Source organism: Rhinoderma darwinii, chromosome 4, assembly GCF_050947455.1.
Source record: "Rhinoderma darwinii isolate aRhiDar2 chromosome 4, aRhiDar2.hap1, whole genome shotgun sequence".
Taxonomy (NCBI): Eukaryota; Metazoa; Chordata; class Amphibia; order Anura; family Rhinodermatidae; genus Rhinoderma; species Rhinoderma darwinii.
Window position 1 is genome coordinate 307428615 of NC_134690.1, and position 27203 is coordinate 307455817.

Sequence of the window (27203 nt, forward strand, 5' to 3'; positions counted from 1 at the left end):
GCACTGTGGCAGTATCTGCAGAGAGCACTGTGGCAGTATCTACAGAGGGCACTGTGGCAGTATCTACAGAGGGCACTGTGGCAGTATCTACAGAGGGCACTGTGGCAGTATCTACAGAGGGCACTGTGGCAGTATCTACAGAGGGCACTGTGGCAGTATCTAGAGGGCACTGTGGCAGTATCTAGAGGGCACTGTGGCAGTATCTAGAGGGCACTGTGGCAGTATCTAGAGGGCACTGTGGCAGTATCTAGAGGGCACTGTGGCAGTATCTAGAGGGCACTGTGGCAGTATCTAGAGGGCACTGTGGCAGTATCTAGAGGGCACTGTGGCAGTATCTAGAGGGACTGTGGCAGTACCTAGAGGGCACTGTGGCAGTACCTAGAGGGCACTGTGGCAGTACCTAGAGGGCACTGTGGCAGTACCTAGAGGGCACTGTGGCAGTACCTAGAGGGCACTGTGGCAGTACCTAGAGGGCACTGTGGCAGTACCTAGAGGGCACTGTGGCAGTATCTAGAGGGCACTGTGGCAGTATCTAGAGGGCACTGTGGCAGTATCTAGAGGGCACTGTGCAGTATCTAGAGGGCACTGTGGCAGTATCTAGAGGGCACTGTGGCAGTATCTAGAGGGCACTGTGGCAGTACCTACAGAGTGCTCTGTGGCACGATCTAAAAAGGTCCAATCTTGCCATTCGTGTGTCTGCCAAACGCTGCCAACTGAGCCGCCGGACTGCATTTAGCGACACAAACTGGAAAACTGGATTGTTAAAATAAGCACGTGGAGAAAACGCCGAAATTTCCGTTAAGTTTAATCTAGCAGTATTATTATAGTAATGTAGCATTGCTATAGTAGTTCAAATAACTACTTGAGTAACAATAATTTTGCATCCAATTTGAAAGTAATGGGGCCCGTCAACTTCACATTTTTTCTATACGTGGCCCACTGAGCCGGCCGAGTTTGAGACCGCTGGTTTTGACTGCACGTTTTTAGCATGTGTTTTTTTTATTTTTGTTTGATTGAGAGGCATGGGAGTTGATCTAACAAAACACAAAACAAAAAAAAACTCATGCTAAAAACGCAACACAAATGCACAGTGTGAACCCAGCCTTGTGTGTTAGAGGAAAAGCTGACCGATTCGACTTACATCGGCGTTATGCAGTGTCTATATATAGTGGATATACATAGAAGCTGCAGCACTAAAACTACATACAATTTTTAATACAGGTCGAACAGAAAAATATTTAAAAACACATACATTAAAAATATGGCTGAAAAAGGTTTACACAGTCTAAGTATTTTAACAGTTATATAATATATTAATAGTTATCTAGCAGAATTTTATATGCAAAGTAACATATGTGAACACCGCTTTAGTTACCTCATGATAATTCAGACAAAAATGCTATCAATCTCTCATAAGTAGGTTTGGTTTTTGTCAAATATATCCTTCCTTCTGAAAGACTTTTTTGGGGGGATATATATTTCATAGATCAGGGAAGGGTTTAGAATTTCATTAGATCTCTGCAGTTAAGCAATCAATCTCAGCTTTGGGGCGACTTTCAAACGGCAGTATTTTGCATCAGTATTTAGAAGCCAAAAGCAGGAGAGGGTCCAAAAGCACAGAAGAGGTGCAAATCTTACTACATATTTCATTCTGTTTATTTTCCCTGTTTTTAGCCTCAAAATACTAAAAGCAAAATATTGATCAAAAATACTGCCGTGTGAAAGAGACCTCAGGGTGGATTCGTACATGGCATATTTTTACACCTCAGATTTGTCCGCAACGAATACGCCGCAAAATCGGCATGTTTTCCATGCACATTTGGATGCGGATATGCCGCGGATAATACCCTTTGCTTAGCTAAAGGTGAAATCTGCATCCAAATCCGCAACATAACCCACATTTACAACATACAGATTGTGGCAGATTCACTGTGGACAAATCCACGTTGTAAAAATACACCACATGTGAAACCACGTGAGAAGGGCTTTAGTTAAACGGAATGTCTCATGTATTTCATTTTTGTTTCATTAATTCGATTTCTGTAGAAAAAAAAACATAATAGTGGAAATTTATCACCCTTTCTATACCAGAAAAGATGCAAAAGGGCCCAAATATCGCAGTTCGCATTGAAGATTGCGACTTTTGGCCATTTTAACCACATGTGTAACGGGGGGTGTGACTCCCCAAAGGAGGCGGGGCCACAGTGATCCAAGACATTTTTTATAATTTACCAGAAAACTGGTGTAAATTATAGCATAAATCTACGCCAGTTGCTAGCTGTATTGCATCGTAATTGCAGTAAAATAGTGGGACTGTCTGATTTAATTTTTTGGTACCTTCGCTATAGAGACTGGGACTTATTAAGCTAGTGAATGGGGATAAATTGGGTCACATCTTGGGGAACAGCCCTACCAAGTAACCATATATGGGATCTCTGCAGGACTACCTTGCCAAAAACGTCACTAAAGCTAGGTACATAAAGTACAGTTTGGTGTAATTTTTGATGCCAGGAGTATATCCTTAAAGGGGTTATACGAGGACCAAAAATTATTATCAGTGTACTCACTGAAGTATTTGAGTACACTGCCAATATACATTCCGGTCCCCCGTCACACGCATTCTGAGATTTTCATAGATTTTTATAGCGCTGCCAGTGGACCGGAAGTCTAGTTGCACAGCCTTCTTTGAGAACGATATGACTCTTTGTCATGTGACCGACCCCGCTGTACTCCACATACAAGCAGAAGTATAGCGAGTGCATGGAGTATAGCGGGGTCGGTCACATGACAAAGAGTCGTATCATAATCAAAGGCTGTGCAACTAGTCCGGTATGTATATTAGTGAGTGTACTCACATACTGCAGTGAATACACTGCTAATAATTTTGGTCCCCGCATAACCCCTTTAACAAAGAAATCAGATCATTAAAAAAGTTATACTTCTGAATTTAAGCTTTAGGTTTAGAAATTTATAATAATATATATATATTTTTTTAAATCTCATCTAAACTGCACAGTGCGAATAAAACTATCCATATGGGTAGTGTTTTATATTCAGTAATATAAATATATGGTGAAGGATAAACCAATGATATAGCAAAACAGCGAGGGAATTGAATGCAAAATGATAAATTGTTAGTAAAACGAGTACCGTGACTTATAGGTTGTCTCAGGAGCAGCAACAGTCAATCCCAAGTCACCTATAAACACAAAGCCAATCAATGGGACACAGCTGTAAAACCAAGGCTATTGTAGCGGTCACATTAGAACAGACATTAATATTAGGGTATGTGCACACGAGAACTGTCTTTTACGTCTGAAAAGACAGACTGTTTTCAGGAGAAAACAGCTGCGTCGTTTCAGACGTAAAAGCTCTTCCTTGCATTATGCAAGGAGTCTTTACGCCCGTAATCTTGAGCTGCTCTTCATTGAATGCAAAGAAGAACGGCTCAAATTCCATTGCAAAGAAGTGCCCTGCACTTCTTTGCCGAGGAAGTCAATTTACGCGTCGTCGTTTGACAGCTGTCAAACAACGGCGCGTAAATGACCGGTCGTCGGCACAGTACGACGGCAAACCCATGCAAATGAATGGGCAGATGTTTGCCGACGTATTGGAGCCCTATTTTCAGACGTAAAACGAGGCATAATACGCCTCGTTTACGTCTGAAAATAGGTCGTGTGAACCCAGCCTTAGGGTATGTTCACACGCAAACTCAAAAACGTCTGAAAATACGGAGCTGTTTTCAAGGGAAAACAGCTCCTGATTTTCTGAATTTTTTTAAGCCACTCGCGATTTTCACTGTTTTTTACGGCCATTTTTGGAGCCGTTTTCAATAGTGTCAATGAAAAACGGCTCCTAAAACTTCCCAAGAGGTGTCCTGACCTTCTCTTTCGCTGCCGTTTTTAAAAAAACGGCCAGTGTAAAAAGAACGGCCCATCGGAACAGAACGTCGTTTTTCCCATTGCAATCAATGGGCAGATGTTTGGAGGTGTACTGCTTCCGATTTTTCGGCCGTTTACGGTCCGAAAAACGGCCGAAAATAGCCCGTGTGAACATAACCTTAGGGTAGGTTCAGATGGTGTGGTTTATTACTGTGATTATCGCAACATGCCACGGTTTTACAATAATAACAGAGTTGTAATGGTCAACGCACCATGGTAATGGTAAACTGTGCAGTTTTCATCTGCACTCTGTATATGGCATTTCATAAAATCCTGTTCATTATAGTGTAATACCTGGCCTGGCCACAGGGGCAGTTTACCGCAGAAGCAAAAATGCATTTGTATACAGCTTTAAGCTTTATTTAGACGAACGAGTCTACAGTTTTTCACGTCCGAATCACACCCATGCGGGACCCGTTTTCACGGATGCCTCATAGACTTGAGTCCATTGAGGGATCCGTGAAAAAGAACATGTCCTATTTTTTCATGGAACCTTCACACGGTCCGTTAAAACAACAGCTGTGTGACGTCCGTTAACAAAAACATTCATCTAAATAAAGCCTTACACTGAGGTCTGGGAGATAATCTTAAAAAATCATACAAGATGGTAAACACTATAACAAAAGGTGATGTGATCATAACATGAAGAAACGGAAATCCCCTCCCCCACTTCATCCATCTGTCACTTATGCAACCAGGAAAGACTAATATTTACTTTTATTGAAGACGAGCAAGTGTATTCTCTTCACAAAGAAGCTGCAAATGGTAATATGAACATAAAACGACATTTTAACCCCTTCAGGACCAAGCTCATTTTGGCATACAAGACCAGCCCCATTTTTTTTTCAAATCGGAGGTCTCATTTTATGTGGTAAGAACTCTGGAATGCTTTTACCTATCCAAGTGATTCTGAGAATGTTTTCTCCGGACATATTGTACTTTATGTTAGGGGAAAAATTTGGTCGATAAATTCATTGCTTATTTGTGAAAAACACCAACATTTTGTGAAAATTTGCAAAATGTATTATTTTTCTAATTTTAAATGTATCTGATTGTAAAACATCATAATACCACACATATTCCATAGGTCTACTTTATGTTGGCATACTTTTTTGTACGTCCTTTCATATTTCCAAGACGTTACAAGGCTTAGAACTTTAGCAGCAATCTCTCGCATTTTCAAGAAAATTTCAAAAGGCTAGATTTTCAGGGACGAGCTCAGTTCTGAGAAAAAGCACCTCAACATTTGCAAAGCAATTTCTCCTGATCACGGCAATACCCCATATGTGGTCATAAACTGCCGTTTGGACCAACGGCAGGGCTCAGAAGCTAAGGAGCTCCATTTGGATTTGGCATTGCAGATTTTGCGGAATTGGGTTCTGGGGGCCATGTCGCATTTGCAGAGCCCCTGAAGTACCAGTACAGTAGAAATTCCCCAGGTGTGATCCCATAGCGCCGCTCAAAGAATTAACTTAGAGGTGTAGTTAAGCATTTTGATCCCTCAGGTGTTTTATAGATTTTATTAGAGTTGGGCCCTGAAAATGGAAAAATGTATTTTTCCCAATAATATGTAGATTTAGCTCATAATTTCCACAAGGAATACAGGAGAGAAAAAAAAAAAAAAAAAAAAAGACACCCCAAAATGTGTTACACAATTTCTTCTGAGTAAGGAAATACCCCATATGTGGTTGTAAACTGATATTTGGACACACGCAAGGGTCTAAAGTGAAAAAGCAAAATTTCATTTTTGGAGTGGTGATTTTACAAAATAGTTTTTTGATGCCATGTTGCACCGCGCTGAGGTACCAGTACAGTGAAAACCCCCTGAGAAGTGACCCCATTTGGGAAACTTCACCCCTTTAAAGGAATTCATCTAGAAGTGAAGTGAGCATTTTGACCCCACAGGTTTTGCAGAAATTAGTACACAATAGATTTTGCAGATTGAAAATTGCCATTTTTCCACAGATATGCTATTTCAGTGCCAATATGTTGTGCTCAGATTGTGCCACTTTAGACACACAACCCATAAATTGTAATACCTGATATGTGGTCATAAACTGCTGTTTGGGCACACTGCTAGACTGGCTTTTGGAGCGCAGATTTTGCTTGGTAGTAGTTTTATTTGGAGTATAACTGGTATTTCAGTTTACAACGTGGAGGCATATGTAAGCTGTGAGGAGTACATCAGGGTATATGTAAGCTGGGCGCAGTACATCAGGGTATATGTAGGCTGGGCGCAGTACATCAGGGTATATGTAAGCTTGCTGAGTACATCAGGGTATACGTATGTAAGCTCTGTGGAGTGCATCAGGGTATATGTAAGCTGCGCGGAGTACATCAGGGTATATGTAAGCTGGGCGGAGTGCATCAGGTCATAATCGGATGATGTAATAATGGGGTAAATGAATAATAAAATTAACAATCCATGTATAGTGACGTACGCTTTGAACCAAACCCTTATGCACAGGCCAGTTTTATTTGGGCAGGAGTCGCACTTCTAAAGATTGTTCGTAGTATTGTACAAAATATCCGCACTCCAGCATTGCCTAATCTTTGACTTCTTCACTAGCCCCATATGTAGCACAAGACCGCAAAATGTCATAGTCTCCGCTGCATTTACAGGGTCCACCAGTGGGGGCTAGCAAATGATGACAAGGGGGTTTTAGGTGAAGAACTGCTGCACATATAAATTAGAGAAAAATATAGGAGGGAACCTCCAGCTCACCTTAAGGCAAAAAATGTCCAATGCCTGTTGCGCCAGGATCCTCGTGTCGGCACACGTTGGTAGAGACACAGCAAGAAAGTGGGTGTGATCCAGCGCAAGAGAAAAATCATTCAATTTGTATTAAAATGGAAACTGGTTCCGATTTTATTGAAAATGCAAGTAAAAAACACAGGGAGAACTTGCTCCCACGGAAGAAGGGTGGATATATGGAGAGAAGATGGGTGTGTGAAGCCTACGCGTTTCAGACGATCTCCTCGTCCTTAATCATGGCTGAAAATGAATGGTCTGACATTTGGGGTTAGGGTTTATATCCGGTTTAATACAGGTGTTTTAGATTGCGGTTCAGGAGAATTTAGATGGAACGCAGACATGTGACTAGTTTTACATCGGCTCGCTTCATCTGTCAAGCTCTGGACACATGAAAAACACTACCTGGAAAACCGCGATGTGCTTGCGGTAAGTATGTACATAACCTTCCAGTGTATTTATTAGTGACAGTTAACTATGTCAATGATATTCTTATTGTGTCTTATTGTGATATTGTGTGTCAGGTTGCTTTGCCTTATTCACCTTGCTGTAATTCTGGGAAGTGCTCCCCCTGGTGGCCAACATAGGAAAACATGTCAAATTATTAGTTGATTTTTAATACTTTCCACCATAAGGAAGAAGAAAAAAAAAAATACAGCAAAAAACTTTAAAAAATATAATAGAAATAAGTAACGACACTTAAAAAAAAAAAAAGGTTTAATTCGCAACACATTCCCTTTAAAGAGGCTCTGTCACCACATTATAAGTGGCCTATCTCCTATATAAGGAGATCGGCGCTATAATGTGCTTTTTATTTTAAAAATCTATCTATTTTCACCACTTTATTAGCCATTTTATATTTATGCTATTGAGTTGCTTAATGCCCAAGTGGGCGTGTTTTTACTTTAGACCAAGTGGGCGTTGTACAGAGGAGTGTATGACGCTGACAAATCAGCGTCATGCACTCCTCTCCATTCATTTAGTCAGCGCATAGGGATCCTTTTAGATCGCTATGTGCTGTCTTATACAAACACATTAACGATACTGAAGTGTTTAGACAGTGAATGGTCAGCGTCATACACACCCCTGTACAACGCCCACTTGGTCTAAAGTAAAAACACGCCCTGTTGGGCTTTAAGCAACTCAATAGCATAAATCTAAAATCGCTAATAAAGTGGTGAAAACAGATCGTTTTTTTAAAAATAAAAAGCACTGCTGTCACCTACATTATAGCGCCGATCTCCTTATGTAGGAGATAGGGCACTGATAATGTGGTGACAGAGCCTCTTTAAACCACAAGGAGAACACCGTAAAACAAACCCGCAAAAAACAATGGCAAAATTGCTACTTTTTTCCATTGCCCCCCCAAAAAAAGTCCTAATAAAAGCTAATTAATAAGTCCCATGTACCCCAAAACAGTACCAAATCAAAACTTCACCCAGTACCGCAAAAAACAAGCCCTCATATAACTACATTGACAGAAAAAGAAAAAAAATACGGCTCTTTGAAAGAGACGTTGCAAAAATAAATAGATTTTAGTTCAAAAGTGTTTTTATTGTGCAAAAGCGGTAAAACATAAAAAACATATACATATGTGGTATTGTCTTAATCGTCGCAACCCATAGAATAAAGGTAACGTGTTATTTACGCCGCACAGTGAACAGCGTCAATTTAAAACCGCATAGAAAAATGGCGGCATTTCAGGGTTTTTTTTCTATCCCCCCTCCAAAAAAAAGTTAATAAAAGTAAACCGAAAAATGATGCCTACCCCTGCCTACCCCAAAATGGTGCCGTTAAAAAGCACAACTAATCCCGAAAAAAAACAAGTCCTCATACAGCTATGTCGACAGAAGGATAAAAGTTATAGCTCCTTGAATGAGACTATAGAAAAACAAAAACATTTGCTTGGTTATTAGGGCCTAAAATAGTCTGGTCGCTAAGGGGTTACTGAGAATTGTTTACATGTTACAGCCCTGAGTCCGGTTGGGGATCATGTGAATGCCTTTTTGGCTTCTAACGGATATTTCAAGCAGGATAACATTCTATGTTACAAAGTCCTTTCATATGGCCCGCACATCATCAATTAGTGATCCAATACAGTATTGCTGTCAAATGTGCAGCAACTGCATTAGGTTATCAAGTCAGCATAGAGCAGAATCTCTCAGGAACTTCTTCGGCATACTGTTGAATCCATGTGATGAAGAATTCAGACTGTTCGGAGGCTATAATGGAAATCGTACCTAGCTCAAGCAAGATAGCTCTAATACGACCCCTGAACTTATACTCTTAACTCCTTAACACCGAAGGACGGATATATCCGTCCTCAGCAGCTGCTAGTTCGCGCAGGAGGACGGATATATATACGTGATGGCGCGGGTACTGCCACTGTACCCACGCGATCAGCGGCAGGAGCACGGCTGTTATACACAGCCTGGCTCCTGCTGCAACTGCCGGAATCTAAGCGTGCTCCGATTCCGGCAGTTTAACCCATTAAATGCCGCGCTGTCAATAGTGACAGCGACATCTAATGTGTTTGACAGAGGCAGGGAGCTCCCTCTGTCACCCGATCGGCGCACCCGCAAACAAATCTCGGGTCGCCGTCGGGTTTCCATGACAGCCGGGGGTCTAACAAAGACCCCCAGGTCTGTCTTCAGCAACTGCCTGTCAGGCAATAATGCTTTGGCATACGAAGTATACCAAAGCATTATATATGCGATCGGCACATCGCATAGTGAAGTCCCCTGGTGGGACTTTAAAAAAAAATGTCAATCAGTTAAATAAAGTTTGTGGAAAAAAAATAAAAATAATTACAGTCAAAATCAAATAAAACTACTTTTTTTGCCCAAAAAGTGGATTTAGTAAAAGTGTCAAAACAAACACATACACATATATGGTATCCCCGCGATCGTAACAACTTGACCAATAAAATGAACACATTAATTAAACCGCCGGATGAACGGCGTCCAAAAAAAACAACGGCAAAATTCTCTCTTTTCTCCCATTCCCCCCATAAAAAATAAAATAAAAGTTAATCTATAAGTCCTATGTACCCCAAAATAGTACTAATGAAAACTACACATTGGCCCGCAAAAATCAAGCCCACATACGGCCACATCGACGGAAAATAATAAATTGACGGCTCTTGGAATGCGGCGATGGAAAAACAAGTAATTTTTTTCTAAAAGGTTTTTTTATTGTGCAAACGTAGGAAAACATATAAAACCTTTACATATTTGGTATCCCCGTAATCGTGCCGACCCATAGAATAAAGTTAACATGTTATTTACGCTGCATAGTAAACGGCGTAAATTTATAACGTGAAAATTAATGCTGGAATAGCTGCTTATTTTCAATTCTCTCCTAAAATAAAGTTAATAAAAAAGTTAATCAATATATTGTAAGCATCTAAAAATGGTACAATTACAAAATACAACTCATCCCGCAAAAAACAAGCCCTTATACTGCTATGTCGACTGAATAAAAAAAGAGTTACGACTCTTGGAATGCGACCGTGAAAAAACAAAAAATTATGTTTGGTCATTAACGTGCAAAATGGCCCGGTCATTAAGGGGTTAAGGTTACCAAACGTGACAATATATAAATGGTAAAGGATTAAAGCAAATGATCACACATTATGTGACATTTATTGGCAGTTTACATCACCAACATAAAACAAAAATATTAACATAACAGATCTCTGAACAATACTGTGAACCAAGAAAAAAATACACTAATCTATCATATTTTACATTCCATACATTTTACTTCTGTGTGATAGGAAAAGAGTTCTGGTCCATCAGCTCTCCAACTTTCTCCTGGAGTACAGCAACCAATTCAGCTAAGACAAACACGTGGGTCTCATCCAAGTCCTGGATAATAAACTTGGTTCCTAAAGCGTTCGTTTCATCCAAGTACAAAAGGAACTGTTTCATAGCTGGGTCACTGCAAATACAAAACACCAGAGGGGGTATTGGTCATCCAAGCAGCGGGCATTATTTTAGACCAATTCACATGCTGAAAAACTTAGAAAATCTAGACATCCAAGTCTATTGTTATAAAAATCCAAGCTCTACCAGTTAGGAAATCAGATGTAGACTACCAGGACTTAACCAATCAAAATCATCTCCGAACTGCAGAAAAATACCACCATCTGGTAGTGCAGTAAGGCTATGTTCACACGGCATTTTAACACTACGTTCAGAGTAGACACCAAGAAAATCTCTTGGCGTATCTGCCAAATGTTGGGCCCCGAAAGAAGTTATACATTTGCATACATAGCCCATAGACTCAAAGAAAAAAATATATATTTTTCATTTTGTGTAGTTGAAAAGAACATGCAATGGATTTTAGGGTCAGTTCACATGACGGATTTTCCTAGCAGGAAAATGAAGCGTCTGACTCCTACTGAATGGGAGGCAGAATTTTGCGGCGGAATCCGCTGCAAAAAGTTTGCTGTGTGAACAGGGCCTTACACTGCTCAATGCAGAAAAAAAGGAATTTTACTTTTGCGAAATGAAAGGTTAGCAAGACATACACATATAGTGCTGAAACTTTGTAATGTAAATGCTGTCAAATGTAGTTTGGTCTCAGGGATTGTGGCCAAAAGAAGAAACATGGTTAGAACGCATTCATATGCACTCTTCGAGGACGAGCTACATATGTAGAGAAACATATTAGAACTATCTCGGACCAGAATTCTGACATTTAAAGTTTAAGCTCTATAGATACTTCCCACAATAATTCTGCCATAATTCAAAACTATTCTGCGCTGCTGATAATCTGTCCCTGCAAGGCAGAAACAATAACTGTTAGGGTATGTTCACACGGCCTATTTTCGGCCTTTTTTCAGGCCGTAAACACCCGAAAAACGGTCGAAAAATACAGAGTGTTTTTCGCTGCTTTTTTTACGCGTAAAAAAACGGCCGCAAATAAGAAGTGCAGGACACTTCTTGGGATGTTTTTGGAGCCGTTTTCCATAGACTATTGAGAAAAGCTCCAAAAAAGGCTGTGAAAACGCGAGTGGCACAAAAAACGTCTGAAAATCAGGAGCGGTTTTCTGTTGAAAACAGCTCCGTATTTTGAGACGTTTTTGCTCACTGCGTGTGAACATACCCTTAGGCCTTATTCAAGAAGTGCAGATTTTGTTTATTGCATATGTCGTTTTATTTAGAAAAAAACGGAACTAGAAATAAGTAGTTAGTTGCAGACATATAAACAAACAGGCAAAGACATCCTACACCACATATGTGTATAGGTTCAGACAGCACCAGATACGTGGAAGGATGGGGTTTTGCACAGATAGGGGCCCAACCCAAATATGAGTATAAAAGAGTATCCGGCACACCAATTTTGAAACAAAGGTATTTTTATAGTGGTGCTTATAGCGGCTGGCCGCTGTGTCATGAGCGCCATGACACAGCGACCAGCCGCTATCAGCACCACTAGCGCTCGTCTATGCAGTTTCCCAGCATGGCTCAGTGCCTGAAAAAAACAAAACAAAATAAAAACACTTTTGTTTCAAAATTGGTGTGCCAGATACTCTTTTATACTACACCACATATAGTTTCAGCTGGAGCTATTGTACTGATATGAGTTTATTTATTTACCACCAACTGCTATTAACACAAACATTTCAGTGTGAAACATGTCAAGGGGTACTTTAATTTTGATGGTTCTTTCTTAAAAGGCAATGTGCACCTTCACAGACATTTTTTTTCCAATGTATCTAAAATGAAAAATAAAGCAACAATAGGTCTTGATTTCGAAAAACCCTATTGTTTTGTATCTACAGCTCTTATATGCATCTCCATGGTAACAGACAACAAATACAACCCTGTACAGTCTGAACCTGCAGTCATACTTACTACTTACTTCTATTTGTCCCCTGCTTTGTGGTAATGCACATTTGTTAAGTTAGTAAGAAGTTGGGAACAGAAAGAAAAAAAAAAAAAGTAGGAGTGCTGGATCAGACAACACAGGGGTTTGTTGTTTTACCATGATAATGAATAGGAGCTGTAAGGAGAACTTGATACGAAATTATTAATCAAGACCTATTATAAAGTTGATTTTTCATTTTAGATACATTGGGACAATAAAAAATATTGGGTTTGTGAAGGTGGACGTAGCCTTTTACCTCTTCTCGAGAGTCTGCCATCTTTTGTGCTCTTATTATGCCCCCCCCAGAGGCAGGGTTTAATAAGAACCGGTAAAAAAATAAAAAATAAATTATAAATATATATATATATATAATCATAGAACAAAGTAACGGCACCAGGACTTCAGAGTGGATGAAATAGGGTGGATTTATTTACCTCAAGTGAGAAACATTTCGGTTAGTCACAGAACCTCTCTCAAGCTACTTATATATATATATATATATATAGCGTAGGTTCCCACCTTACAGAGGTCGCCTTGTCGTGGCAGGTGGGCTAACACTTTTTGATCAAAATGTGCACTAAGAACCTCCCTATTTGTAGGTAGATTTAGCTTTAGTGCATATCTATTTATATTTAGTGGTTTAGGTGGCATTAGTGTTGCAGGGTGCTGACACGATTTTTTATATCTGCTGTATATCTGCAGTCACAGGTGTTCTTGCACCTGCGTATTTTGTATCATTTAGTTGGAATGTGCTGTTCAATTTTTGTTGTGTTTATGGGATCCATATATGTGGGGTTAGTGACTGCCTCCACTTGTTGTTCTTGCACTCCTCCCATTCTGCCCTGGGTGATTTTAATCAGTTCAATGCTGGATCCTACCATCCCCAGGTATATATGTAGGCTTAGTCCCAGTTCTGGGTATATGTGCAGCGTAGGTTCCCACCTTACAGAGGTCGCCTTGTCGTGGCAGGTGGGCTAACACTTTTTGATCAAAATGTGCACTAAGAACCTCCCTATTTGTAGGTAGATTTAGCTTTAGTGCATATCTATTTATATTTAGTTGTTTAGGTGGCATTAGTGCTGCAGGGTGCTGTCGCCATTTTTTATATCTGATATATATATATATATATATATATATATAAATAAAATAAAGACATATTCACATTTTTCTCCTAGAGTAATGCAGAAAATTTAAATAAAACTTAATTTGTATTGCCGCGTCCGTAAAAGTCCAGTTCCAATATAACATTTTTAACCCGCACGATGAACACGGTAAAAAAAAAAATAATTCCTAAAAATTGCTGTTTTTTTGGTCACCTCACCTCCCACAAAAAAATTGAATTCTAAGTGATCAAAACGATGTTTAAACCACAGCTCATCCTGCATAAAACAAGACCTTACACAGATCATTTGCCGAAAAAATAAAAACTTATGGTTCTTAAAACATGGCGACACAAAAGAAAAAAAAAACATTTCTTTCAACAATTCGTTTTTTTCTGTGTAAAACATAGAAAAACTGTATAAATTTAGCATTGCCGTAATCGCATTGACCTGCAGAATACAGTTAACGTGTCGTTTTTACCACACGGTGAACACCGTAAAAACAAAACCCAAAAAACTATGGAGGGATTGCGGTTATTTTCCCATTCCACCCCATAAAGATTTTTTTTTTCAGTTTCTCAGTACATTATATGTACAATAAATTCTGACCTGAGAAACTACTACTCCTCCAGCAAAAAACAAGCCTAAAAAAGCTATATTGACAGAAAAAAGTTATAGCTTTTCGAATGTGGGGAGGAAAAAAACAAAACTGAAAAAAGGAGTTAAAGTATGGAGTGCATTAAAAAAAGGAAAAGTATAAAAAGGAAAAAGACTGAGACTTCCCTATTGTATCCACTCCTGTCATTGGCTGAAAAAAAGATTGATTACTTACCGGTAATCGGTTATCCATGAACCTATGACAGAACCCCTGGAGAGACATCCCATTCGCTGGACAGGAAGCCTGACGATATAAAAAGGGACACACCTCTCCACACACCGAGTCTTTAGAAAGAACTCAGGATGAGAATTGGTTATCTTTTATCTATATATACACCGTGTGTGTGTATACACACAGATATATATAGATATATATATATATATATACACATACACTTTCTCCAGATCATCATCCAGTGGAGGGCCAAACAAAAAAAATCTCCTGAACAAGGAATAGAACAAAGTTTCCCTTTGGAGCCTGCATCTCCCTTCCATGTCTTCAGCCATATAGCTCTTCAGGCTGAGTTGGATAGGGCTGCTTATCTGGCTGCCAGATGGACCGAGTCCACTGAGGCATCAGCCAAAAAATCTGTGGCCTTAGACAAAACCGGGAGGGAAGCCAGTATCTGATCCCTAGTCTTGTCTATGAGATGAAGCTCCAACTGAGCTATCCAGATTTTAAGAGACCTGGCTACACATGTGGCCGCAATACCAGGCTTAAAGGCCCCTGCAGAGGCTTTCCAGGTTATTTTTAGATAATAGTCTGCCTACCTATCCATAGCATCAGGGAGAGATCCAAGATCTTCAAACGGTAAGGCATTTTTCCTGCATATCTTCGCTACCGGGGCATCCAATCTGGGAACCAAAAATCCATTGGGAATGCCTAATTTCCTGTCAGGGTTCTTCCATTCCCTCCTAATGAGGCTGGTAATATTCCCATGAACAGGAAAATTCCTCTGTTTCCTAGGACCCAGGCCCTCAAACATAACGTCCTGAATAGACCGGGGTTCTTTGGGGTCATTGACATTCATAATGGCCCGGACTGTTTTAAGAAGTTGGTCCACGTCATCCGCTGGGAATAAGTTGTTCCCTCCCCCATCTTCGTCAGAGAAAAATTCAGAGCCTAGCTCCCCTTCCTCCTCAAACCTTTCCTCTTCACTAGAGGAATTAGAATCGCCTAGGTCTTGCCAGACTAGGTGCTAGGAAGATCATGATTCTTTCTGAGGGATCTAATTGAGCTCTTAACCTCTGTATGCACTATATCTCTTACGCTAGAGGCAAGGCTGGGGGATTCCTCTGTCAGGATATCTAAACAAAGCTGGCATAACCGTTTTTGATAAGAGGCTGCTAGCTTCCTACTACACACAACACATTCTTTGTTGCGAGCCTTGTCCAACTTTTCCTGGGACCCTCTCTGACCTAGGAAACATGCAATATACAAGGAAGGACAAAATTAATAATGGAAAAAAAGGTTAGTCCTACCATGCTTCCTAGAAGATCCCATGCCGTTTAAAGTACCAGACTTGAGAATCTTCCTGGATCTGATCGCTCAGGTGGTTCCACGCGTCCTGCTGCTTTTCCTGGAGCTTCCATGCTGGTTGCTTTGTTGGAGAAGGAGCTGTCCTGGTTCAGGCCTAAAAATAGGCCTAGGATTGTCTGGGGAGACTCCGAGGCCACGACACGCTGTAGCCCCCTCCTCCCCACGAGCTGCTGGAGCACCGCTACCTGGAAAGTTCCCACCGGAAGTGACGTGCGCCGTGACTCGAAGTGGTCACTGTAGTGCGCCGGAAGCGGCCAAATGCTGGGTCACAAGTCCTGGCTCTCTGTCTGAACCTGGAGCCAGGCCTGACCCCAGAAGAGCTTCTCCCCCCAGAAGAGAGACCACCCGCGGCGGGAATCTACCACTTCTGTAGAGGGAAGCAGTGACCAGGAGAAGAGGGACATACCAGACCCAGAATACAGGTTGCTCCCTAAGAGGATTACACCTTCAGAAGGTCTCCTTGAACACAGGTGAGTACCTGCTGGAGGGTCTGCAATCCTGGAGAGAGTGCTTTGACCCACAGGACAATCCCATCCGGAGGACAGGAAACCTGACTGGGTGTGTGGAGAGGTGTGTCCTTTTTTATATGGTCAGGCTTCCTGTCCAGCGAATGGGATGTCTCTCCAGGGGTTCTGTCATAGGTGAAAGGGTAAAAATTACAAACCAGCCAAAGGGCCAGTTCACATATTTCATTTGAATGCAGTTTTTCTGAGACCAAGAACAAATTTCAGTGGACGCAAACAGGTGGAGAAATACAATGTAAAAGTTTTATGAATCTTTTCTATTTTTATATCCATTTCAGGTTTCAGATAACAGAAAAAACCCAAAAACCTGCATATGCAATGTGTATAACAATATCTGCTACAGGAAATAGTTGGGATCCACGCGCAGGAATCACAAGAACCACTTCTGTATGTCAAAACAAACAACACTGCCATTAACTGGATAAAACATGACGGCAGGTTGCCTACGCCAAAGCCTGTGTGAAGTAGAGAATATATATTTTTTGCAACTTTTATTTTTAAAGTTTCCCCATTCTTTTATTCCACATTCATATGCACCAAATTTTTGCAAGGCACATGCATAGAAATGAGGAGTAAAAAATGCTTTCTGAACTTCGAAGTCTGTTTAATCCCTTCCCGCACCTGGACGTACTATTAGGTCATGGTAACTATAGCGTTCGCGCTCCATGACCTAATAGTACGTCTCAGGAGTAACGGCCGTTTCGGCCGTCCTCCCGACGCATACAGGAGCTGTGACAGCTGCTGTCTCGTACAGCAGCTGTCACAGCTCCTACAGCGGGGACCGATCGCTGTGTCCCCGCTGATTAACCCCTTAAGAGCCGCGTTCTATAGAGATCGCGGCTTTTTAGGGGTTAAGCTGCCATCGCCGGCCTGCTACACGATAGCGGCCGGCGATGGTGACTATGGCAACCGGACACCAAACAATGGCGTCCGGCTATGCCATAGACGGAAGCCTAGTGGGTCCTGACAACGTCAGGACCCAGTATGCTTGCTGTCAGTGAGTAGCTGACAGTTCTAATACACTGCACTACGCATGTAGTGCAGTGTATTAGAATAGCGATCAGGGCCTCCTGCCCTCATGTCCCCTAGTGGGACAAAGTAATAAAGTAAAAAAAAAGTAAAAAAAAAGATGTGTAAAAATAAGAAAATAAAAGTTTTAAAAGTATTAAAAGTAAAAATCCCCCTTTTTCCCTTATCAGTCCTTTATTATTATTAATAAAAATATATAAAGAAATAACTATACATAATTGGTATCGCCGCGTCCGTAAAGGCCTGAACTACAAAATTATTTCGTTATTTATGCCGCGCGGTGAACGCCGTAAAAGAAAATAATAATAAACCGTACCACAATCACAATTGTTTGGTCACTTCACCTCCCAAAAAATGGAATAAAAAGAGATCAAAAAGTCGCATGTACCTAAAAATGGTACTGATCGAAACTACAGTTCGTTACACAAAAAAAAAGTCCTCGCACGTCTTTATTGATGGAAAAATAAAAAAGTTCTGGCTCTTAGAATATGGTAACACAAAAAGTGAATGATTTTTTACAAAACTTATTTTATTGTGCAAACGCCATAAGACATTAACCCCTTAATGACCGCCGATACGCCTTTTTACGGCGGTCATTAGTGGGCTTTATCCTAGAGCGCCGCCAAACTACGTCGGCGCTTTAGAATGAGATTGCGCTGCAATCAGCGCCTATATATCTCCAAGCCTCAGCTGTTAGCTGACAGCGGAGGCTTGGAGACAACGTCAGGGGAACCTCTGATAGGAGGAGGTGACCGCTGTGAACAGCCTATCACAGCGATCACCACCCGCTGAGTGTAAACAGCGGGCTCTCTCCTCTGCTCTCCGTCTCTCCTCTCAGTTGTGGTTTTGTGACAGGAGAGACAGAGACCTGTGAAATCGAAACAAACAAATCGTTACAGTGAAGAAACATTACATTATATTGTAACAACTCCCCCCCCCCTGTTTTTTTAGTTAGTTTTATTTACATTTTTATAGTAAATCTCATAAAAAGCAAAAAAAATAAAATATTATAAGTATAGAAAAAAAATATATATTTTGTTACAAAAAAACTGTTACTATTAGAGGAAACCTATTAGAATGGCGCGCAAACTTTATAGCGCAGAGCAAGCTTATGCTATTTTGTGCCCTGATTCTGGCAGTGACACAGGAACCGCATCAGAAGGGGAAATATGCTATGATGAAACTACAAGTACTGCTTCGGACGCTTCCGCAACAACTCCCCCTATGGAAGATGCCGCTGTTGCCGAATCCACAGGCGCAACTGCGGGAACTAGTAATCCAATAGTACCGCAAATTTTTTGGGATCCTGCAGCAAACTTTATCCCTCAGGTGCCCCAATTTATGTCAACTCCGGGCATAAACCTTGACACCACAAATTTTGCCCCACACAATTTTTTTCATATTTTTTTTTACGGATGAGCTGTTACAATTAATAGTGGACCAGACGAACCTTTTTGCAAGGCAGTTTTTGACGGAAAAGCCTGCATGTGGTTATGAAAGGGTCTGGGTTCCTACCAATTTTTAGGGCTCATTCTGAATATGGGCATTGTAAAAAAAACGTCCACCCGTTCTTACTGGGCAGCAAGTCCTATTCATGTAACCCCAGTTTTTTCATCAATAATGTCCCGGAGCAGGTATGAGGTATTAATGCGTTTCCTGCATTTTAGTAACAATTTAGAAAGCCTCCCAAGAAGTGATCCCGGGCACGATCGCCTTCACAAGCTGAGGCCCTTTATTACTGCGCTAAAAGAGTCATTTCTAAAATCCTACACTCCTGACATGAACTTGAGTGTGGATGAATCCCTAGTAAATTTTAAGGGGAGATTGTGTTTCAGGCAATACATACCATCAAAGAGAGCGAGATATGGCGTAAAGCTATATAAAATATGCCGAGAGTAAGACCGGTTACACATGCGGCTTCAATATATATGAGGGCAGAGACCGTGAAATAAATCCCCCAGGATGCCCACAAAACCTTGGTGTCAGTGGAAAAATCGTCTATGACCTTATGCAGTCGTTCCTTCAAAAAGGCTACAGAGTATACACTGACAATTTTTATTCTAGCGTGCCACTTTTCAAAAGTCTTCACGCTGACAAAACAGGGGCCTGTGGGACGGTTCGCAGAAACCGCAAAGGATTGCCACCACAACTTCTCTCAATGCGCCTGGCAAAGGGGGAATCCATTGCTTTCGCAAGTGATGAACAGCTTGCACTTAAAGAGGCTCTGTCACCAGATTTTGCAACCCCTATCTGCTATTGCAGCAGATAGGCGCTGCAATGTAGATTACAGTAACGTTTTTATTTTTAAAAAATGAGCATTTTTGGCGAAGTTATGGCCATTTTTGTATTTATGCAAACGAGACTTGCAAAAGTACAACTGGGCGTGTTGAAAAGTAAAAGTACAACTGGGCGTGTATTATGTGCGTACACCGGGGTGTGTTTACTACTTTTACTAGCTGGGCTTTCGGATGAGAAGTATCATCCACTTCTCTTCAGAACGCCCAGCTTCTGGCAGTGCAGATCTGTGACGTCACTCACAGGTCCTGCATCGTGTCGGCCACATCGGCACCAGAGGCTACAGTTGATTCTGCAGCAGCATCAGCGTTTGCAGGTAAGTAGCTACATCGATTTACCTGCAAACGCCGATGCTGCTGCAGAATCATCTGTAGCCTCTGGTGCCGATGTGTCCTCGCTCGTCTGACACGATGCAGGACCTGGGGAAGTGACGTCACAGCGTGATCTCTCGAGAACACGCTGTGTCTGCACTGCCAGAAGCTGGGCGTTCTGAAGAGAAGTGGATGATACTTCTCGTCAGAAAGCCCAGCTAGTAAAAAGTAGTAAACACGCCCCGATGTACGCACATAATACACGCCCAGTTGTACTTTTACTTTTCAACACGCCCAGTTGTACTTTTGCAAGCCTCATTTGCATAAATACAAAAATGGCCATAACTTCGCCAAAAATGCTCGTTTTTAAAAAATAAAAACGTTACTGTAATCTACATTGCAGCGCCTATCTGCTGCAATAGCAGATAGGGGTTGCAAAATCTGGTGACAGAGCCTCTTTAAGTGCAATGATCGGAGAGAGGTTTTTATGCTGAGCACTATACACACTGACACCAAGGTCACTGTCAGAGAGAGAGGCGCTACTGCGAACAGACAGAAACCGCTCTGTATTACAGAGTACAACAAGTACATGGGTGGCGTCGACCTTTCAGACCAGGTTCTCCAACCTTATTTGATCAAAAGGAAAACTAGAGCCTGGTACAAGAAAGTGGCAATTTATCTGATGCAGGTTTCTACTTTCAATTCCTATATAATATTCAAAAAGGCCCAGGGAACCCTGACCTATCTGGAATTCCAAGAAAAAATTATTGAACATCTTTTATTTGAAGGAGGGGAAGTAGGACACCATGAATCAGAAGATGTCAAGAGACTCACGGAGCGTCACTTCTTACATCCTATCCCTGCCACTGAGACGCAAAAGAATCGGCAGAAGAGATGCAGAGTTTGCCGAAAACATGGCCGAAGAAGAGATTCACGTTTTTATTGCCCCTTTTGCCCTTCAAAACCAGGACTGTGTAATTACCCATGCTTTGAGACCTACCATACAGTAGCACATTACTGAATTACCAAAAGCCAAAATAGGGAGGGATTCCTTATGCAAAAGTGAAACTGTCAATGATAATTCTGGGTGGGGGGGGGGGGGGGTCTTCTTTCCCAGATTGGGTAATTTTTAAGTGTATTTTTATTTTCCGACACCACAGGGCCTCTGCAAAGACTCTCTGGTGCCTAAAAATCAGCTTTGGAAATAGTCATCCTTAGGCCAAATTGGACACCTTTAGTTTGAGGCCTTGCCAAGTGCCCGTGAGATAACAAACACCATAAATCTAGAGGCATGCAAAAGTAAAAACATTAATTTATTTCAAAAATTTTACACAATAAATTGAAAACATATTTTTTGTCTAAATTTTTTTGCATTTTTGTAAAATTAAAAAAAAAAAACAAAGAAGAAAACCTATAGTATAAACCACCAAAAGAAAGCCCTGTTTCTGCTGAAAAAAACCATACCAAATTTGTAGGGATACATTTGATTCCTACAACGTTATAACCAATTAAATAAAGACCTAGTGAAACTGCTAATTTTGCTTTGGTCATTAAGGCCCAGAATGCATGCAGGGGGAAGGGGTTAAAAAAAACTATAAACATATGGTATCGCCGTAATCGTATCGCCCCGCAGAATAAAGTGAATATGTCATTTATAGTGCACCGTGCACGCTGTAAAAAAAATAGAATAAAAAAACAATAGTAGAATTGCTGTTTTTTAGTCACCACGCCACCTAAAAATAGAATCAAAATGCCGCATGCACCCCAAGAAAACTACAATGAATTCCTCAAGGGGTCTAGTTTCCAAATTGGGGTCACTTTTGGGGGGTTTCCAATGTTTTGACACCACAAGACCTCTTCAAACCGGACATGGTGCGTAATAAAAAAAAGAGGTCTCAAAATCCACTAGGTGCGCCTTTGCTTCGGAGGCCGGTGCTTCAGTCCATTACCGCACGAGGGCCACATGTGGGATACTTCTCTAAACTGCAGAATCTGGGCAATAAGTATTAAAGGTTCATTTCTCTGATAAATCCTTTTGTGTTGTAAAAAAAAATGGTATAAAGAGGATTTTCTGACAAAAAAAAAAAAGTAAACTTCACCTCTATTTTGCTCTAAATTTCTGTGAAACACCTAAAGGGTTCATAAACTTTCTAAATGCTGTTGTGAATACTTTGAGGGGTCTAGTTTCTAAAATGGGGTGTTTGATAGTGGTTTCTAATATATGGGCCCCTCAAAGCAACTTCAGAACTAAACTGTAACCTAAAAAAATAAATAAATGAGGCAATACTTCGCTTCTTACATTATACTGATAATGAGCGGTGCCCACCCCGAGATGACCCCAGTTTTGACCGTTTGTATAAACGGAGACCCCTATTAGACCGTTTCAGTGCCTGGTTTTCCCAAGCGTTCAACCCCCAGAAGTGTATTTCTATTGATGAGTCCCTGGTACATTTTAAAGGGAGGGTTCAATTCCGCGAGTACCTGCCGGGTAAGAGGGCAAGGTATGGCGTGAAGATGTCTAAGCTGTGCGAGAGTGCATCAGGGTATACCTACAGGTTTAGCATATATGAAGGAAAGGCCACCCCCAAACCAGACTGCATCCTGGACTACAATAGGTACATGGGAGGGATGGACTTGTCAGATCAAATCCTGAAGCCCTACAGCGCCATGCGGTGTGGTATAAGAAGCTGGCCGTGCACATCATACAGATGGCTTTGTACAATGCGTACGTGCTAAGTCGATGTGCAGGCCAGACGGGAACTTTCCTGGAATTTCAAGAGGTGATTATCAAGAACCTAATCTTTAGGGACCAAGAAGGGGGGCACCCAGTACTTCTGGAAGCAGGGCCACACGCATCATACCAGGGCGGCAACACTTTCCAGGAGAAGTTCCCCAAACTGGCAAGAAGGGAAAAAGTCAAAAGAGGTGCAAAGTCTGCTATAAGAGGGCTATAAGGGAGGACATAATATATCAATGTGACACGTGTCCCGAATAACCAGAGCTCTGTATGAAAGAGTGTTTTAAAATTTATCATACATCCCTTGGTTTATAATTTACCCCAATTTTACTTACCCTGATGCACTCCGCACAGCTTATCCCCCCTCGTCTTTCCCCTCTGGGCCCTGCTGTGTGCCCAGGCAGCTGATAGCAGCCACATGTAGGGTATTGCCATACCCGGGAGAACCCACATTACAGCTTATGGGGTGTAAGTCTCCGGTCAAAATGGTCACTACACCTCTAGATGAATGCCTTAAGGGTGTAGTTTTTAAAACGGGGTCACTTCTTGCGGGTTTCAACTGTACTGGTACCTCAGGGGCTTCTGCATACATTACTTCGCACTAGAAAATCCCCAGTAGGCCAAATGGTGGTCCTTTCCTTCTGAGCCCTCCCATGGGCCCAAACGGCAGTTTATCACCACAAATGGGGTATTGCGGCACTCAGAACAAATTGCGCAACAGAATGGGGTATTTTGTTTCTTGTGAAAATAAGAAATTTTCAAACAAAACTACATATTATTTGAAAAAAATAATTTTGTTTTAATTCCCAGCCCAATTCAAATAAGTTCTGTGAAAAAACTATGGGGTCAAAATGGTCACAACACCCATAAATGAATTCCTTGAGGGGTGTAGTTTACAAAATGGGGTCACTTCTGGTGGGTTTCCATTGCTTTGATACCTCTGGGGCTCTGCAAATGTGACATGACACCCGAAAACCAAACCAGCAAAATCTGCACTCCAAAGAACACACAGCGCTCCTTCCCTTCTGAGGCCTCCCATGGGCCCAAACGGCAGTTTATCGCCACAAATGGGGTATTGCTGCACTCAGGAGAAATTGGGCAACAAAATGGAGTATTTTGTTCCCTGTGAAAATAAGAAATTTTGATCAAATTACATTTTATTGGAAAAAATGAAATTTTTTTCATTTCACAGCCCAATTCAAATATGTGCTGTGAAAAAACTGTGCGATCAAAATGGTTACAACAACCATAAATGAATTCCTTGAGGGGTGTAGTTTCCAAAATGGAGTCACTATTGGGGGATTCCTACTGTTTTGGCACCTCAACACCTCTTCAAACCTGGCATGCTGCCTAAAATATATTCTAATAAAAAAGAGGCCTCAAAATGCACTAGGTGCTTCTTTGCTTTTAGTGCTTGTGTTTTAGTCCACGAGCGCACTAGAGCCACATGTGGGACATTTCTAAAAACTGCAGAATCTGGACAATACATATTTAATAGTGTTTCTCTGGTAAAACCTTCTGTGTTACAGAAAAAAAATGAATAAAATTGAAATTCAGCAAGAAAAATGAAATTTGCAAATTTCACCTCCACTTTGCTTTAATTCCTGTGAAATGCCTGAAGGGTTAAAAAACTTTCTAAATGCTGTTTTGAATACTTTGAGGAGTCTAGTTTTTAAAATGGGGTGTTTTATCAGGGTTTGAGAAATTGCTGTTTATGTTCTAAGCCTTGTAACATCTAAGAAAAATAAAAGAATGTTCAAAAAACGATGCCAATCCAAAGTAGACATATGGGAAATGTGAACTAGTAACTATTTTGGGTGGTATAACCGTCTGTTTTACAAGCAGATGCATTTAAATTCTGAAAAATGCTATTTTTTCAAAATTTTTGCTAAATTTTGCAATTTTTCACCAATAAAAACTGAATATATCGACCAAATTTTACCACGAACATTTAGCCCAATGTGTCACGAGAAAACAATCTCAGAATCGCTTGGGTAGGTTTAAGCATTCCAACGTTATTACCACATAAAGTGAAATATGTCATATTTGAAAAAATGGGCTCTGAGCCTTAAGGCCAAAACTAGGCTGCGTCCTTAAGGGGTTAATAGAGAGGATATTATTTCATGTATAGATCTATTCAAGTAGCTGGTGGAGATTCGGTTTGAAAATATGTTCACACATAGAAAAAGAAGTGACTGAAAATTACAAGGCTGTTTAAGGGAAAACCACCTCTGATCGCAGGGCATTTTTCATGGCTGAAAAGGAAGCTTTATTTCATTTGAAGTCTCAAGATGTGACATGCTACTACTTTTTACAAGTTTTTTTTTTACGGGGCTTTTTTTAAATTCAGCAGCTTAAAAATATACCTCATGTTAACAGCAGTGTTGAAAACGGTTTGGAGGAAAATTTCAAGTGTATTTTGGAGCGTAATACGAGCCATTTATGCTCCTAAATAAGCCTAAAAATAAACAGTGTTGAACATACCCTAAAGGTCAGTTCACACGGCGGATTATGCTTGGCGGGTGCAGCCGAAAAGTGCAACGCAAAATTATTCCTGCCGTCAGCAGCACGAAGATCCTTCCTCCCATTGAATTCAATCAGAGGTTCGGGTGAAATGCGCCGCAAAAATTCCACCGTGTGCACAATGCCTAAGAGTGCAGTCACACACACGTGACATTTTGTTGCAGAAATTTCTGCGACTGAAAATCAGACCTATTCATTTGAATAGCGTTATTTCTGCAGCAGGTGTATGGATTTCTGCAAATTCCATTCAGATGACTGGAAATTATTTTCACTCGCAGAAAATCTGTCGCGTTTGAATACACCATTATTCAGAAGAGCGTGTCCGCTTAGCGTCCGCAACAAAACCAGAGCGTATTTCAGTTCCGTGTGGTATAAGTGTGCTTTCCTTGTGGCATCAGTGTTCCTGTTTTTTTATGCTCAACATTTCTATAGCAACTGGTGAGTGAAAAACACGAACAGCACACAGATGTCATCCGCATGCTGTCCAGGTTTTTCACGCACCCATGGACTTTGGTGACGTGGTCCGCAAAAACTGACCAAAATAGGACATGCAGTGAGTTTCATGCAATGGACACACGCTGCGTGAAAAAACACGGACGTGTGAATAGGCCAATTGAATAGGTCCGTGTGCTGTCCGTTTTTTTTATGGACAGCACACGGACGTATAATACGCTCATCTGAAATAAGGCCTTACACACATAAAACATGAGATTTTTGTCAGCTAACCTTGTTGATTTGATCTGATGACAATCTAATGTATACAGGACAGTCTTTGTACTCCAAAACTTTCCTGCGGGTGCAAACAGGGATTAGACAGGTTGGATTTTTGCCTACGTGATCCTTTGTTTCCTCTGACATAAGAAGCATTCATGTATATATCTAATTTAAATTGCACCATTTTGAGGGGAAAAAAAAAAAGGAAGAGGTGTACTTACCATTCTACAAGGACGCCCTTGAGAACATTCACCATTTTGACAGCCGAACACAGAAGTTGTAGTTGAGTCTTTGTGGTACAACTTCTTTTAAATTACTGTTCTGGTATTAAGATATGATTGCTACTGAATTGGAGATCTAAAATAAAAAGTAGTTCTCATCTTAGAAAACAATGCACTAGCTGGAGTACCTAGTAGGAAAAATACATTTGCATAAAGATCTTTGCTGAATTTAGATTAGTATATTATTTTGACTTTTAACCAAGTTCCATCAGCACAAAATATACTATGCTAAATAGTATAAAATGTGCCCACTGGAGAACGGTGCTTGAGACATTGTCCGATTCCTGGCGTTCAGTGGTAAAACATCTAATCCCTGGTTCTTAGGGGCAAACACTTATGTAGAATGTATTTTCTTGCGTTCACTGTAACTGTAAATCCACTAGGATGTGGGATATATGAGGGATAATACCAGTAAGATGACGTCTGCTGGAACAGTCACTCAGTACATAAATAGATGAGCTGGAGAACTTCTGGTGACAACTTCCTTCTCACTGTTCTATGGTCCCAGCCGTTTAGAGAATCAGTAATATAACAAGACCTCAATCTTTCTATAAGGGTTTGTGATTTAATTAGAAGGAAAACGTTTCTAATTTACCTTCTGTCATTATTTTGTTTTAAATAGTTTTTCAGAAATGTCCAACCAATTAAACGTAGTTGTCCATAATGTCTAAAAATTCCCATTTACACCTGCTCATGAAGAAAGGTAATTCACTGTAATCCCATGAGCAAGTATAGGACAGTGAGAGACGGGACAGAAAATTGGAAACCCAGTCCATACTGAGTTTTTTGGCGCGGATTTTGACGGAGAACCAGCATCGGAATCAGCACCAAAAAATCTAAAGGAATTTTGAGGCAGATTTTTTCTGCATGCAAAATACTCTGCATGAACTATGCCTAAAAAAGCGTTAAAGGGTTATTCCCA

At 40.9% G+C, this 27203-nt stretch overlaps 2 protein-coding genes across 4 annotated transcripts in view; both read right to left on the minus strand.

Moving 5' to 3' along the window:
- The window catches only part of SERAC1 (serine active site containing 1), a 274787-nt gene that overhangs the window by 214117 nt on the left and 33467 nt on the right, over positions 1–27203 (minus strand). For 2 of the 3 annotated variants that reach the window (XM_075862713.1, XM_075862711.1), the window contains exons 1-2: positions 26222–26310; positions 3151–3199 (exon numbers count right to left, since the gene is read on the minus strand). The exons of the other annotated variant lie outside the window; for it this stretch is intronic. The gene's annotated coding sequence lies outside the window, so the exon portion shown is untranslated. Of the gene's footprint in view, positions 1–3150; positions 3200–26221; positions 26311–27203 lie in introns of those variants that run through there. 3 annotated transcript variants of the gene reach the window in all.
- GTF2H5 (general transcription factor IIH subunit 5) lies at positions 10319–26306 on the minus strand. The gene is made up of 2 exons (XM_075862714.1): positions 26222–26306; positions 10319–10635 (listed from the first exon to the last, which is right to left on the minus strand). The coding sequence occupies exons 1-2, from the start codon at positions 26254–26256 to the stop codon at positions 10455–10457; spliced, it is 216 nt and encodes a 71-aa protein (XP_075718829.1). The 5' UTR covers positions 26257–26306; the 3' UTR covers positions 10319–10454.